Source organism: Notothenia coriiceps, unplaced genomic scaffold (genome assembly GCF_000735185.1).
Source record: "Notothenia coriiceps isolate Sejong01 unplaced genomic scaffold, NC01 NC01_scaffold00034046, whole genome shotgun sequence".
Classification (NCBI taxonomy): Eukaryota; Metazoa; Chordata; class Actinopteri; order Perciformes; family Nototheniidae; genus Notothenia; species Notothenia coriiceps.
Window position 1 is genome coordinate 672 of NW_011366747.1, and position 16,174 is coordinate 16,845.

A 16,174-nucleotide genomic window follows, 5' to 3' on the forward strand; every position below is an offset into this window, starting at 1 on the left:
CCACTTATTTATTTATTTTGGTGACGATCCGACCTCCATGCTGCTACTCTGGTTCAAACTGCATCCACCAAACAATATGATTTATCTCGACCTCCCCAAAATAACCAAAATCTGACACGGTGTGAGATGTCTTTTTTAGCTGTTCTGTCGTCATTTCCTGCGATCTTCTTCATAAAGTCAGTCAAAATGAATGAATGAATGGGCGTTTCTTTGATTATTTATAGGCAAATATGGCTGTTACGTGAAGCCCGCAAAAGCTGCACCGCATTTCGAGTCGATTGTGATTTATAAAGGGAAACCGGCGTAGGAAGTGCCGTACGCACTTTCTTCGCCGGTACGCAATGTTTGGTGAATCGGAAAATGTCGGAAAATATCTGTACCTATTATTTGGATTTCTACTACGTAAGCAACCTTCCCACGTCAATCCTACGCACGGCGTTATAAATGAGGCCCCAGCTCATTTTCAGATTTTCAGGTTTTTATATAAATGTGACAGAGAGAGAGAGAATCTTTTATCCTGAAACTTTCAGAGTCTCTTTCCACAGAGGGGACACATGGTGATGTAGAAGAGACATGCAGAAGTGGATTTTGCATAATAGGTGACCTTTAAGGTTGGAGCTCAACCTGGGTAAATGGCAAGTGGATCTAGCAGAATTAGGAATAACTGAATTGATTGGCATAACAGAAATGGGAACGATTATATTATGTATTTTAATAAGGCTCTATGTCTAACCCTTTCAATATTTAGAGTCGGACTTGGGACGCCTAGAGTAAACACCAAATGTTGAACTCAAAAGGTAAACACGAGTTAGCAGTTTTGGAACGGTCAAGACCATCCTGACCTTATTAAACAAATACAAAAAAACCATCTGTAGTGATTTAAGCCAATGCCTCAACGAGACGTGGGTCGAAGGAAGTATTCATAAGTACAGTGAAGTACAAACAGTATATGAAGAATTGAACACATTGAGGACCGCCATGATGGAAGAAATTGACACCTTGTTCACTTCCACATTTCTTGACACCCTCTCTGAGGAAATGGAGAGTCTGGGGGTCGTCAACCAGTCAGAGGGAAATGCTTTGCTGGGGTCTTCACTGGAAATGGGAAGGAGTACGGAAACATTTAGTGAAACACTTAATCCCATCGGCTCTCAGTTCAGCAGTTCGTCCGCGGTCAACATCGATGTCCCGTTGGGGGACGTCCAGCTGACCACTATAGACGTGTCAGACCTCAGATCCCAACTGGGGATTAGTTTAGGAGTCTGGAACATTAATCCACAACCACAGTCGCACCAAAACCCTCTGTCGGACGCGGCATCGCCCAACAGCTCGCTCCAGAATGACGACACGGATGACTGTCCAACGGTGAGTTTTAAAACCCTTTTTTTAATAATCACTTAACCCAAGCAAATTGATAATAGGATAATGGTTGGATATTATTATGTATTTATTTCAACAAGGACCATGCATACAAATACATTAATCTCAGAAAAGAGAAGAGATGAATTGTGCCAGATTTGAGCTAATAGCCAATTTCCATCTGCAGTCCTTAGGTAGGTACTTAACAATCAACAAACTGATCTGATCTATACCCACCACATACTACACTAAATTATGTGTACATGCTACACCAATCAATATCTGGAAGGGTTAAATAAAGGAAATGATTTGTGAAAACTGTTTCTAATATGCATTGTTCCCTATGTCTGATCAGAGCTTCCTGGTTGAGTCTCCGGTTTCTAGCACTGTCTCTCCTGGAGTATTATCCCTCGACCCATCCTTTTCCGAGTCCCCGCTCTCTACCCCCATATCTAGCATCACTTCAATTGTCGGGCGGAAAGAATGCGCAGGACGAAAGAAGGGGAAGAAGAAGAAGAAAGACCCCAACGAGCCTCGGAAGCCTGTGTCGGCCTACACTCTTTTCTTCAAGGACTCTCGGGCCGCTATCAAAGGACAAAACCCCAAAGCTACCTTTGGAGAAGTTTCTAAGATAGTGGCCTCCATGTGGGACAGTCTGGGGGAGGAGCAGAAACAGGTGAGAGGGGGAGGAGGAAAGTCCTTCAACTTCAATTGTGCTTATAGCTGTTACTACTACTAACCTTACCCATCAGTCCATCTTTCTAGCTGTTGAAGGGGTCATTTATGTTCACTGTGAACTGTGTGCTTCAGTTCAGGATCAATGGACAAAGATGTTCTGACCTGGAAGTATAAAGATGTCTTTAAAAGTATTCGTGGCAGACCAAATAACATTTGTAAAGATTAATTGCATGCCTGATTTCAGTGCATAATTTCCCCCTTTTTTCAGGTTTACAAGAGGAAAAACGGAGCAGCAAAGAAGGATTACTTGAAGGCGCTGACAGAGTACAGAGCCGGACAGATTTCTCAGGTGAGGTGCAGGTATTTTGTTTACAAAAACTATGACTTGATATATTCGTCAACAACCTTCTCTCTCTCCATGATTCCATTGCAATTAGATGTTGTCAAGGTTGAGCTCCAAGTGGTCTGCAGACATTCACTGATAGACGTCAGCCAGACAAGCAGAGATTCATGCAGCTAACTGGGTTTTAGACCGGGGAATAGACAGAATCATTTCAATGTCATCTGTGTAGCCGTGTTATGAAAAGCCATGATAATTAGTTTACGGAGAGAAGAGAAGGGGACCCAGGATGGGACCCTGAGGCACTCGTGAGTCATTTAGTTGGAGTTAAAGAAGCGTTCAAGTTAGAGCATTCTCTGTTAAGTATGAGTCAAGAGCAAAGAAGTCAGTCAGTCCAGTGACTGTAATGATTGAGGACCAAATATCAAGCACTTCTGCATGGTAAATTACGCTTTGCTGATGCCCTTACCAATGTTTATCAGTCAAATTAGTCCACCACACGTTTATCTGTTCGGTTAGTGTGTTAGCTTGGTTGTTAACGGTTGCGTGATGTTGTGTCCTCTCCATCCATCCTCTCATCAGGTCCCTACTGAAGTCACCCCCTCATCTCCACCGACAGCATCTTCAACTTTCATAGCAACATCAGCCTCCAACCACATCGACCAGACCACCAGGCCCCAGCAATACAACCCTGAGGAGAACACCATCACCAACATCTGCACCTCCAACATCATCCTAGACGTGCCTCAGGTCACAACGCGCTCACGCACTGGGGCTATCAAATCCCAACCTCCACCCTTTACCACCCCTCTGCCGAACCACCCAACCATCACCAAGATCATCATTAAGCAGATGAAGCTTCCTTCAGGTGTTGTGTGGATGACCGGCGCCTCACCGCCGCCACATCGGATAATGAAGAGCAACCCTCTTAAGTCGAAGGTGCAGCAGATATTGCACGTTCAGGCGCCTCCATCTCTGCGGGCAGAACCACAAGTTTCCACTTCCACTATTCTGATTCCGCTGCAGATCAAGGTGGTACCAATGTCGAAGCAGCCAATCATTGAGACCTCAGCAAGTGAATCGCCTACTTTGGGTTTGACTGTCCAGGTTGGACAGTTGGCTGGAGAGGCGGTAGTGGAGGCAGAAGACGGGGTAAGCTCAGCAGAAGAAACTGAACATGCTTGTTTCTATCTTCCCGATCATACAACTGTTGCATTACATGTCTTAAAGGTCACCTATTATGCAAAATCCACTTCTTCATGTCTCTTCTACATCAACACGTGTCCCCTCTTCTCCATGTCTCTTCTCCATGTCTCTTCTACATCAACATGTGTCCCCTCTTCTTCATGTCTCTTCTACATCAACATGTGTCCCCTCTTCTTCATGTCTCTTCTACATCAACATGTGTCCCCTCTTCTTCATGTCTCTTCTACATCAACATGTGTCCCCTCTGTGGAAAGAGACTCTGAAAGTTTCAGGAACAAAGATTCTCTCTCTTTTTGTCCTGATCCATTTCTATAAAAACCTGTCTGAAAATGAGCTGATCAGATTTTGGCCACTTTATGATGTCATAACGATGTTTTGGCTTGAGTAACCATTAGCCAATCAGCAACCAAGGTAACCCCCCCCCCCCCCCTTATCACCTGAATCTCCTCCTAGAGCACCATTGTGTTCTTTTTAACCAAATATCTCTCAGAGGGGCGTGGAGAGGGGCTACTTATTTTCATCTAAAGTAACAGACAGAGAATCAGCACTTTTGAAACAGGGCTGAAACAGAGGGGATTATGGGATGCTGCAATTATCTGTTTGGTGTTTGGAGGCAAACACTTCAGAGACATGTTTTTTATATATCTTAGACCTATAATAAAGTAATGAAAAACAGTATAATAGTGGACCTTTAATTGCTCTGGAGTGAACTGTTAAATGTTGTCTCGCAGATGGAGGTTGAGGTGAACGTTGCCCCTGTCCAGAGTTTGACTCCCTTCGCCAGCTGTAAAATTTGTGTGCGATCTGGCTGCACCAACCCCGCAGTAGAGAGCAAAGACTGGGACTACGAGTATTGCAGCAACGAGTGTGTCGCCACACACTGCAGGTGTGTACACTTGCAACATGCAAACCAGATCAGGAGTTTGTTGAAATTATGTTTGATTGACATCAAGTTTCTCATTAAAGTAGTGAGTTCCTGTAGTTGTGTTGTTTTATCGCAGGTTGTTTTTGTGTTCAACCATGCGAAGCTAGACGCTTTAAAGTCCTTAAATAACTTGTTGGCAGCTATTTAGCAGGTGTTTGGATTTGGTGAAGATTAAAACAGTCTGTATCTGTGTAATAACAACTAAATATTATTTTTTACATTTTATATCTACGTTACACCCTGCATACAGCATGTCATGTAAAAAATATTTTATGTTCCACAGTGATGAGTTCATGGCCTGGTGCGCCATCCGAGGACAAAACTCCACCATCGTCACATAGGAAGAGGACACAAGAGAATGACAAAGAATAAAACATGAAAATCAAAAGAGCAGAGCCATTAAATAAATGAATAATCAGGCTCAGGTTTCAAATGCTGTTTATTTCTGTGATCAACATTGTGCATAAACAGCTCCCCAGCAGAAAAATCACTGTTGGAAATACGGCAGTGGGAATAACGGATAAAAATAAGGACTTTACTCTCAATATAAAGCAGTAGAACAAACTTCCAAAGGATAACCTATTGTGTGTTTGAAATACAGACTTGACAAGAAGAATGTTTAATATGAAAAAAACTGTACCCTGTGAGACGAAATTCAGTAATTTGGTCTGTTTTGTTGTAAAAATCCTGTAAATGTTTTTGATTGTGCAAATACAATATTTTATGTTTTATTATACATGTGGTGATGCATATTTTGGCCCTTCAACTACAGCTCTATAGTTGCATTTATGTTCAAATCTGTGATACATTCAATATTTATAAGTTATAATAAGGAATACAAATCAATATGTTTTACTAGACGCGTAGAGTTGAGAATTCAAATGTATAGCATACCAAATAAATGTTCATCAATATGGCTTTTGATAACACAAAAAGGCAGAAAACACATGTGTTTGGTTTATCATCGTTGCAGTTTCTATCGCGAGATTAACGTCACGAGAAAGTATTTGATGACGATGGCGGGAAAAGCCACCATGGCGGGAAAAAGCAGCGTGGTCAACACCAGACAGGGGGCGCTGCTTCTCAGTGCAGAGCTACAAAAAACACTAAGATGCGCCACATTTCATCAAATAAATCCTCAAAGTAACAAAACTAAATGTCAGGAATTCCTCAGGCATTTAGACTTTTGCTTTTTCACTTTAACATTTCAGTAAGGAGCCAGTAAAAGGTGGCATTTTGTGCATATAGCGTTTTAGATCACGTTTGTTTATTATAATTGATATGTGAATAGTCGAAGGGGGAGGGAGAGGAAGAAGTGGAGGAAGGGAAAGCAGGAGGGGGGGCGGAGGAGTTAATTATACAGATTGGTGTGTGTGTGTATGGTTGTGAGTGTGGCAAATCGCCAAAATACATTATATTTTAATAATTTTGCGTATTTTTATCGATTAATAAGGGTTTTTGCGTTATGCTTTTTTTTTTTTTTACATAATTATTTAGAGGAAAAGGCCTCTGGTCGCACACAAATATAATACAAGGGAAGCACCAGCAGCAGCCTAGTATTGCGTGGATCTGTGCAGGCGTGGAAAAAGAAAAAGTGCGTTATTGTTAGTTGATCATCCTCATCCGGCCTGCTGAGAAGCGAAGCCGGGAGCTGGAGTTTGCAACTCAACCATGGCGGTAAACCTGGAAAAAGATGCTTACTACCGCCGGATCAAGAGATTATACATGAACTGGAAGGTAAAAATGAAGTGTTGGAGTCAAACCCTCTCCTGTGGTTAACTTTAACGTGGAGAAAGTACGCTTTGGAAGATGAGCTAACCGCGTTTTTCTGACTGTGTTGTCGGCTAAATCGGTGCCGTTTCCCGGCCTGCTTGTGGCACAAACAACCCGTCCTTCGGTTGCACGATTTCACTTTCTTCACTTCATTTTAAACTATTTTTTACGCTGCTTCACTGGTTTTCTATCAGACAAAAAGGGCTAACTAATGCTAACACACTTTCCATCCATATCCACCACGTTAGCTAGCATACTAGCCGAACAAATACATGTGTGTTGGACTAGTTTAACTAATAAACAGTGTTAAGGGGATCATATCAACATGATTTACCATGCAGACGTGCTTTAAATGTGGTCCTAAATCATTAAAGTCACTGTTAGCTTGTGTAATTTATATTTATGTCACTACATGCTAATGTTAGCTGGCTAGTGAGTTTACAGCCGAGCTAACAAACTAGCCGAACAGGTAAATGTGTGGTGAATAAACGTGGACTAATTTGACAAATAAACAGTGATGTGGTGACATTGAAACATGCCTTTCCATGCAATAGTGCTTCACATTGGGTCCTAAATAATTAAATTCACTGTCAGTTTGTGATTTTTAGTTATGTCACTACATGCTAATGTTAGCTGGCTAATTAGCATCAGAATAACGTCAGCATCCGAGTAACATGTGCAGGATGTCGGCAGCCTCTGGAAGTGACTTAATAGTTTAAGTGTTTTTTGTTTGCTACAGAAAACGATGTGTTTATTTTCAAGTCACAAACTTATTTTTAGAAGTTGTATCTTGATGTTTCATGAAGAGTTTTCACTTGATAGTGCAGCCACATCATGCAGTCTGATGCATTGTTCATTAAACAACGCCTCATGTGCAATGTAACTCTAATTTAAACACTTTTAAATACGCTTTGCATGACCGTTAACTCTATTGCGTGCTGCCAGGTGATGCAGCATCAGGTGCTGATGTGGCAGATGTGTTACAAATCAACTTTATACTGATGCTACCACACATAGCTTCATGTAACACATGACTCTTTGTCTAGCAGAGATGATTACTGTGAATGAAGTAAGAGCACCTCCAGTATAGATGACATGCATAACATTACATTAAGTGTGCTTTTATTGTTTTGTTTACCAGAAAGGAGAAGATGAGTTTGGAAAAGCTGATGCCATTGTGGTGTCTGTAGGAGTGGACGAGGAAATTGTGTACGCCAAATCCACAGCCATACAGGTGAGAGACAACAGGATTTTGCTCTCTTGACTTCCATATAGGGCCATAAGTTAAAGATATGTAAATATGCATGTTAAGAGTTATATGCATTAATTACCCAATCAAAGTCTGGTTTTAAGCACCAGTTTTGGTTCCTAAATAAATTAAATATTCACCGTAACGCTTTCTTTTCCCCCTCAGACATGGCTGTTTGGCTACGAGTTGACGGACACCATCATGGTGTTTTGCGACACCAAAATTATCTTTCTCGCCAGCAAGAAGAAGGTGGATTTCCTCAAACAGGTGGCTATAACTAAAGGCAACGAGAACGCCAACGGTGTGCCGCCCATCACCCTGCTCACCAGAGAAAAGGTAACCTGTTAAAGACACAGGTAACGGCTGAATACAAACCCCTCTTGGTACAATTACATGTAAACCATTTGAAGATGTGACTTGTTTGTGATTTGAGGCCGTTTGCTCTTGATGCACACTTTTATTATTCCCTCGTCTGAGTAATTCTAATGTATTGCTATTCTGTGTCACACGTCTCAGAATGAAAGCAACAAGGCTAACTTCGACAAGATGATCGAGGCGATCAAAGCCAGCAAAGAGGGAAAGACGGTGGGAATATTCAGCAAGGACAAATTCCCCGGAGAGTACATGAAGAGCTGGAACGAAACGATTAGCGCCGAGGGTCTGGAGAAGGTAAGACACGATCAAAAATGTCACTTTATAGATGAATTTTTTGTACCTCTTTTTGTTGTTAACACCTCTCTTTTTGCATGGCTTCCTGTCTGCAGGTAGACATCAGCGCTGTGGTTGCGTACACGATGGCGGTGAAGGAAGACGGAGAGCTGAACCTGATGAAGAAGGCGGCGTCCATCACCAGCGAGGTTTACTCCAAGTTCTTCAAGGAGCGCGTCATGGAGATCGTTGATGCCGACGAGGTGAGGAGAAGGCACCGTGGGTTATCTACAAACTGATGATTGAATAACCCTATTACTGTGCGATTGCTGGTAGCCTGTACTGGAATTACAGCAGATTTATGTGCCATACTTTGGCTCTGATTGTTGTTCCTACGATATTGAACCAGAAACACTTTTTTCAGCTCGTAAGAGAATCCAAGTGAGGAAAAAAAATCGTCACATCTACTAACTGCAAATCAATGTCGTACATCAAAAATATCCCAAGCTAGGTAAAAAAAATAATATATATATTTAAATAAACTTTATACTATGAATTAGTCTGATTTCAATTGTGAATAAGTTAACTTGTATAACAGTGCAAAATTAGCTAATTAAAAAATATATATATATATCAGCATCCTGGAACAATTTCTGCTTAGCATTAACATTGTGTCGTATCATGGCACATGTTTTTTGTATCCTGATTGAAGCTTTATTGAACCGTATACTCCTACATTTAGAGGTAATTTGTCTGGAGTTGTATAATGGGACATGGCTACTAATTTCTACAGGAAAAAACAAAATCCAGAGACTTCATTCCCCTCTTGTTTCCCCTCCCAACAGAAAGTGCGTCACAGTAAGCTGGCGGAGTCGGTGGAGAAGGCAATCGAGGAGAAGAAGTACCTGGGGGGTGCAGACCCTTCTACCGTGGAGATGTGTTACCCCCCCATCATCCAGAGCGGAGGAAACTACAGCCTTAAGTTCAGCGTCGTCAGGTAACAGACACACAGACGTGATTTTGGATAAAGCTGTTGTTAGAAATGTAACTTTTTTCATTTTGCCATATGTAGAGGGTTACTTTTTAACATTATTTAGTTTGCTTGAATTAAAAAGTTTGACTTCCTTAGAGTTGCAACTTGTGATTTTCTGTCAATTAGGCTCTCCATTTATTGTTTGGTCAAATACAATGGGGACAAATGCTCCTCTAGATTTCTATAAAACACCAAGAAGACGTTTACAAATAGCTTGTTTGTCAGGACAATAATTCAAAACAAAATCATATTTAGTTTATTGTCATATTACAAAAAGAAAAGCATGTACGTGGGACTAGGGAATGTTTGGTATTTCTACACGGACATTAAAATAAAATGGTTGAAGAAAATGTGTTATTTAAACTGTTACGGTAAAACAAAAAATGGAAAACACTGTTAATTAATTATTCTATAATTTGTAAAACTACAGTGTTAAAAACAACAATTTCCAAATAAAAAATTGTACAAGTTGAAGCGTTTTGTTTGAACAGTTTGCAGGAGGCAGAACAGAGCAAACAAACTTAGGAGTGTTTACGTGTTCGGTGTAATGACGTCCTCGACAACTTCTGTAGTCCTATTCAGCCACTTGTTAACAACCATCGTTTTTCAGACACGTGAACTCTTCAGAAATCACCAGTGGGGTCACTGCTGATGGATTTAATGTCGTAGAACAAAACGTGATCCGTCTCTTAAATGTGTTTCAACCACAGACCTTATTTCCAGCTATTTTCCAAAATGTTATGGAGAGATCCCATTGGCTCTGAGACGAGGGAACCGGTAGTGGTGACATGCCGACTCACTTCTGGGTTTTAGGACTCGTCACTGCACCACTCTCTACGGTCATTGAATGTTACCCTGGTCATCGTTTTAACAAACACTTCTCCCTTTTCTGTTCCAGCGACAAGAACCACATGCACTTCGGTGCCATCACGTGTGCCATGGGGATCCGCTACAAGTCGTACTGCTCCAACCTGGTGCGCACCCTCATGGTCGACCCCCCCCAGGAGATGCAGGACAACTACAACTTCCTGCTGCTGGTGGAGGAGGAGCTGCTCAAACACCTCAAACACGGTGAGTCCAGCCGATATATTCCTGCACTTTATATTGAAGTATGAATGCTTGTTTGTATGTTGTCTTCTCCTGAATGTTGCACGTCTCTTGTTTGGTTTTCTGTATTTTCGATGACACCTTAAAAAAAGGAGTAGCTCTAGATCTCGTATAATGACAATAAAGGATTTTAATCTATTCTATTCAGGGCCAGAAAAGTTCAATTATTCATTATTGTGTAGAGCAGTGTTTCTCAAACCTTTTCATACCACGGACCACTTAACCAATAAAAAAACACTCGCGGACCACCTAACTCCACAAATATCAAAAAACACATCGTTTTTTACAAATCGCCTGAAAATGGTACAAAAAAGTGGCCACATGTGTGATGAAGGTGTTTATCTGGCCTATATCATGCAATTAAAAGTGAAACCTAAGCTCGCTCCATTGCGGAGATATTCCCGCGAGAGTGCGGAAAACTTAATTTATTTCAAATGTTACCAATATACTCACGGACCTCCACTGGACCACACTTTGAGAAGCACTGGTGTAGAGTATTCTCGGGATTCATAGCTTTTTAAGGCGAATGCATGCCCATGGCAGCTTTTAGGAGCAGAAGGACATGTTTTTATAATGCTTTTTTAAATTCAAACAACTGCACGAACCTTAAATGCTGTCAAAAACAACAACGAAAGGCATCAAAATCCTCATATTTAAATAAGTAAAATCTAAAAATGTGGCTTTTTTTTGCTTGAAAATGGCTTGAAATGTCTCTCGATTATCAGATATGCGGTGTTTAAACAGGACAGAAATCAACTCGCAGCTCTAGGACGAAGTAGGGCTGCTCGATTATGGCAAAAATCATAATCTCGATTATTTGGGTCAATAATTGATATCACGATTATTAAAAACGATTATCCATTTACTTTGAAAACATCCATTTATAGACTTTTTTTTTTGGAACAATATGTTTTTAACAGTTGATTACTGAAAGTATAATTCAACTGAAAAACCAATTTAAAGAAATTTAAAAAAAAATTAATAATAAAAAAAAAATATCGATTACGTTGTTTTCGTAATCGTTGCAAGCCATAATCGTAATTGCGATTTAAAATACGATTAATTGAGCAGCCCTAGGTCAAAGTGTTGCTGTAACTTAAATATTGTCAAAAACAACAAAGAAAGGCATCAAAACCCTCATTTTTAAACAAGTCCAATCTAAAATATTCGTCTTTTTGCTTGAAAACTGATTAAAGTGTCTCTCCATTATCAGAAATGTTTCGTTTAAGCAGAACAGAAATCAACTCACAGCTCTAGAACAAAAGTGTTGCTGTATGAAATTGCAATTTTTGGCGTGTTTTTCTGTTTCATAAACTTCTTTCTCTCCACAGGTGTGAAAATCAGCGACGCCTACAACGCCGCTCAGGACTACGTGAAGAAGGAGAAGTCGGAACTCGTGGCAAAGCTGACCAAAAACCTCGGGTAAAGGCACATCAATTACATATTTCTTCCCCAAATGTGGACACACACACACACACACTCAGTTTTCTCACATCTTCATTTGTTGTTGTTTGTAGCTTTGCAATGGGAATCGAGTTCAGAGAAGGCTCCTTGGTTCTGAACGCCAAAAACCAATACAAACTGAAAAAAGGTGAATATTTTGCACCTTCAGATTTAGAATCGTTATGTTTCATCGCTCAAAGCCCTTTAAAAAAGGTTAAATACATTAAGAAAATGTTCGAAAATGTGTGTTTCTGTGTCCTCCAGGCATGGTGTTGAGCATCAGTTTGGGTTTCGCTGACCTCGTGAACAAAGAAGCCAAGAAGGACGAGCAGAAAAAGTACGCCTTGTTTATCGGCGACACAATACAGATCAACGAGGTAAGACTACCCTCCTGCCGAGAAGTCTCAAAGACGGCAAACTTATTCACATATTAATCACAACCCTAAAATATGTTGTAATAGGAGGACGCCGCCACGATACTCACGCCCGTGAAGAAAAAGATCAAAAATGTGGGAATCTTCTTGAAGGTACGTGTCTTTTTAATCCCTAAAGTCACATGATCACGCAAATGTTTCAAATGATCGTGTGTGTGTATTTGGTAAGAGAGAGTTAGCAGTAAGGAAAGCCAGTGCTAAAAAGATGAACTTCCTTCCTGTCTGAGCGATAACACACACACACACACACACACACACACACACACACACACACACACACACACACCGCTCTCTACTACTTGAGGGCAGTGCTCACAGATCAGGCGGATCAGAAGGTTCCATGTGAATCACACACACACACACACTAGGGCTGCTCAATTAATTGCAATTACGATGATGGCTTGCAACGATTAAGAAAACAACGTAATCGAAATAAAACGATTATTTTATTTTTTATTTTTTTTTCAGTTGAGTTACACTTAAAGTTCAACTGTTAAAAACATACTGTTCAAAAAAGATTTCTCCAATAGATTGATGTTTTCAAAGTAAATGGATAATCGTTTTTAATAATTGTGATATCAATTATTGACCCAAATAATCGAAATTATGATTTTTGCCATAATCGAGCAGCCCCACACACACACACACACACACACACACACACACACTCCTGTCTAGAAGCAGGGCAGCCTGGGAGTTGAAAATAAAGAATAGATAGGTACTGTGTGAACTGCGGAAAAGGAAAATGTGTTTGACTCTCCTGCTCAGTGTACTATATTGATATAATTTGATAAAGGATGTGTTGAGTTTGTATTAACAGTGTAATGCAGGAACACAAATCTATTAAGGCAAATTGGAGCAGATCAGAAACGAAGCGTTTTCTAAAATAAGAGAAAATGTACTTATAGCTGTCTCTAATATAAGCCTGCTTCCAATGAAGGTCTCTGCAGTAGGGTTCACTTAAAGGGGCCATGCTTTTTCCCCTTCCTGTAGTGTGTTTTTATTTAGGTTTTTGTGCATGTCGGCAAAGGCTAAAATCTCACAGAGCTTCTCTCCACATATAGAAGTTCTGCAGAACAGGCAGTACGAGGAAAATAGAGCTTTTTGAACATGGAGACACGTCACGGTAGAGACACTACATACATACAAGAATAAAAAAAAAATGATCCCCCTTTAAGGCTTCTACGAGTATTTGAGAGTTGACTGTAAATAAAAGTCCACTTTATGTTTTGTTATAGGATCAATAAGCCTGCTGCCATCCCCCCCGCTGTATCCTGCTGTTACTTTTTCTTTGCTTTTAATTATTAAATAAATATCTATTTTCATGATTTTGTAAAAACCCAGATTTCTTGTAATTTCCACATTTGGTGTTGAACATTTTTCTGTTTTCTCGTGCTCTCCAGAACGACGATGAGGAGGATGAGGAGGAGGAAGGAGACGATGCAGAGGAGCTGCTGGGAAAAGGAGCTCGCAGCGCCGCCCTGCTGGCAGACAGGACCAGAGTAAGTGTGTGTGTGTGTGTGTGTGTGCCACTCGTGATCAGTTTATTTGGCACCTTTTTTTTAAAAATATTTTTTATTTGCATACGAAAATGAACAGTTACAGACCATCTTAATTTTTTTTGAAATAATACAAAGCAAATAATGTGAATCACGCATACAGACAAACAAACATGAGAAGACAGACACAGAGAACCAGGGGGTTACATTACAAATATAGTTTTTGTTGAAGTCTGATCTATACGGGTTGACAAACTCAATCCATCCCTTCCAACACTTGTCAAATGTTTTTCCATAACTAAAATGTTATTTGGCACCTTTTTACAGAGTGTTTATAACTAAGGGTGTGAATGTTTTTGTACCTTACCAGCTACTTGGGAAGGTAAGTATTTAATGCTTTTTTGTCTAAAATCTCATCTGGTTTATTTCTAAGATTCCACTTACTGATGGGGGGAAAAGAAATACGCCTTTTTTGTCATTTTTCCTTCTTTGAGTGAGTTGTTTTTTGTGTGCCTTGTAAGCCGTGTAACACATGTTCACATTCTGCATGTGTGTTATTCTTTTTCTTTTCTCCCATCCTGTGTTCAAATTCCTGTTTTTTTTTTTCTCTTCGGAGCGCCATCACTCATTTCTTTCTGTTGTCGAACCTCAGAACGAGATGACGGCGGAGGAGAAGAGGCGAGCCCACCAGAGGGAGCTGGCCAACAATTTGAACGAAGAAGCAAAGCGGCGTCTGACGGAGCAGAAAGGAGAGCAGGAGATTCAGAAGTGAGTGTTAAAGCAAATCACGTTTTATTTATACAGCACATTTTTAAAACGATTTTTGGTCGAGCCAAAGTGCTGTACATATAATAAAAATACTTTACAATAAAAACACTTTACAACAGCACAAATAAAAGCTCTGGCTGGGGTGTAGCGATGGAGGACCTCAAAGTTCATTAGACTACAGACACATGTATCTCTGTCATTGATCCAATTAAACGCAAGCTGTTCAAAGTCAATCTTCCAGTTTGTGTGTACAGACGGAGAGATCAAAATACCGTTTCCCACAATCCCGAATATAAAAAAAAAAAAAACGTGTGCAAATATGTATACAGAATTAAAGACACATTTGTACATGTGCACACATTAAGACCGAAAGACCTGTTCCTCCATATATGAGAAAAGGACCTAGATCTTAAAATTATCAAATGACATTTAGGCAACACACTTGGAAACAAGCACATGTTTTTTAAATTGGGACTTTTGAGAACGGTAAGCTTTATAAAATGGAGACCTTTTTTGTTTTAGCTTTTCCTAGCCTTTGTTCTGTGTGTTTTGTTATCATACACAACTAGCACCGTTCAAAAAACATACACGCTTCTGTTCAGGTTTGTGAATGAAGCATTACATGTTTGTCAGTAGATTTCTGATACTGTCATTTCAAAAAATTACGTTTTAGTTTTTGAAACCCGTTGAAAATGAGACATCAGCATTTATTATACTAACCATTAATTTAACGATTTAAAAAAATCTAATTTATTATTATATCAGAGTATTGAAAGTTGTTGGATCCATGTTAATGTGGCTCAACCCTCTTTGACTCAGATCAGTATTTCTGTAATTATAAGTTTAATAAGTGCTTGAATATCTATACTACTTGGATGGTGCTCAAACACAGCAGGGAGCAGCCATGGATTCCCACATGTGATGAAGTGACTTGTCTTTCATTGAGTCTTCTCTCTTCTCCTCTCCAGGGCCAGGAAGTCCAACGTGTCCTATAAGAACGTCTCTCAGATGCCCAGAGAAAAGGACATCAGAGACATGAAGATCTTCATCGACAAGAAGTACGAGACCGTCGTTATGCCCGTCTTTGGGATCGCGACGCCGTTCCACATCGCCACCATCAAGGTAAACTGAGACGATCCTCACCTGAACACCAGCGTTTGGTTTATTCGCCTCGTTATCTTCTGTGGAGGAAGTTCTTAAGAGCAGTTAAGACCCAGAACACAGCTCACAGTCACACTATAAAGTGGAGAATAGCCAACTGGTCCCACCCTTAAATTTTCTTCTAAATCAGTCGTTCCCAACCTATTTTGTCTCGTGTACCCCTTGAACTGGTCGCCATTCACTCGTGTGATCATTCGCCTACATATGTTCGTGTATAAAACCCTTTGTGATCGTGTTTAACCCCACTGCTCCTAAACGAAAATCACTTGTAGAACTCACATTCAATACAAATGCATTTCAACCTACACTTTTTGTCAGATAAAAAAATATTGTGTTAAAACTCATTACTTAAAGGGGACCTATCATGCAAAATGCACTTTGTGATATCTTTTATACATATACATGTGTCCCCTGTGTGTCAGGGAACTCACGCAGCGTCAGAAAATAAAACCCTCTCTCTTTTCCTCCGTACCCAAATCTCTAAAAACGGGGGACAGCGGAGCTGATCCAGATTTGCGTCCGATATGACGTAATATCTGAAATGTGGACCC

At 40.3% G+C, this 16,174-nt stretch overlaps 2 protein-coding genes across 2 annotated transcripts; both read left to right on the plus strand.

Moving 5' to 3' along the window:
- The first annotated feature begins 978 nt into the window (after nt 1–978).
- LOC104961930 (TOX high mobility group box family member 4-B-like) lies at nt 979–4,325 on the plus strand. The gene is made up of 5 exons (XM_010790290.1): nt 979–1,365; nt 1,715–2,035; nt 2,306–2,386; nt 2,960–3,452; nt 4,315–4,325. The coding sequence occupies exons 1-5, from the start codon at nt 979–981 to the stop codon at nt 4,323–4,325; spliced, it is 1,293 nt and encodes a 430-aa protein (XP_010788592.1).
- Nucleotides 4,326–5,860: 1,535 nt separating this feature from the next.
- LOC104961931 (FACT complex subunit SPT16) lies at nt 5,861–15,584 on the plus strand (the record flags this gene model as incomplete). The annotated part of the gene is made up of 15 exons (XM_010790291.1): nt 5,861–6,245; nt 7,423–7,515; nt 7,696–7,866; nt 8,047–8,199; nt 8,295–8,441; nt 9,024–9,175; nt 10,110–10,282; nt 11,650–11,740; nt 11,836–11,909; nt 12,026–12,138; nt 12,223–12,288; nt 13,599–13,697; nt 14,065–14,076; nt 14,347–14,462; nt 15,431–15,584. Coding segments are annotated over exons 1-15 (1,680 nt in total), but the record flags the coding sequence as incomplete, so codon positions are not given.
- Between the last annotated feature and the right edge of the window lie 590 nt (nt 15,585–16,174).

Coding starts and splice junctions, on each gene's coding strand:
- LOC104961930 (XM_010790290.1), top strand. CDS start 979: ATGATGGAAGAAATTGACACCTTGTTCACTTCCACATTTCTTGACACC. Junction 1,366..1,714: donor ACACGGATGACTGTCCAACG/GTGAGTTTTAAA, acceptor ATGTCTGATCAG/AGCTTCCTGGTTGAGTCTCC. Junction 2,036..2,305: donor TGGGGGAGGAGCAGAAACAG/GTGAGAGGGGGA, acceptor CCCTTTTTTCAG/GTTTACAAGAGGAAAAACGG.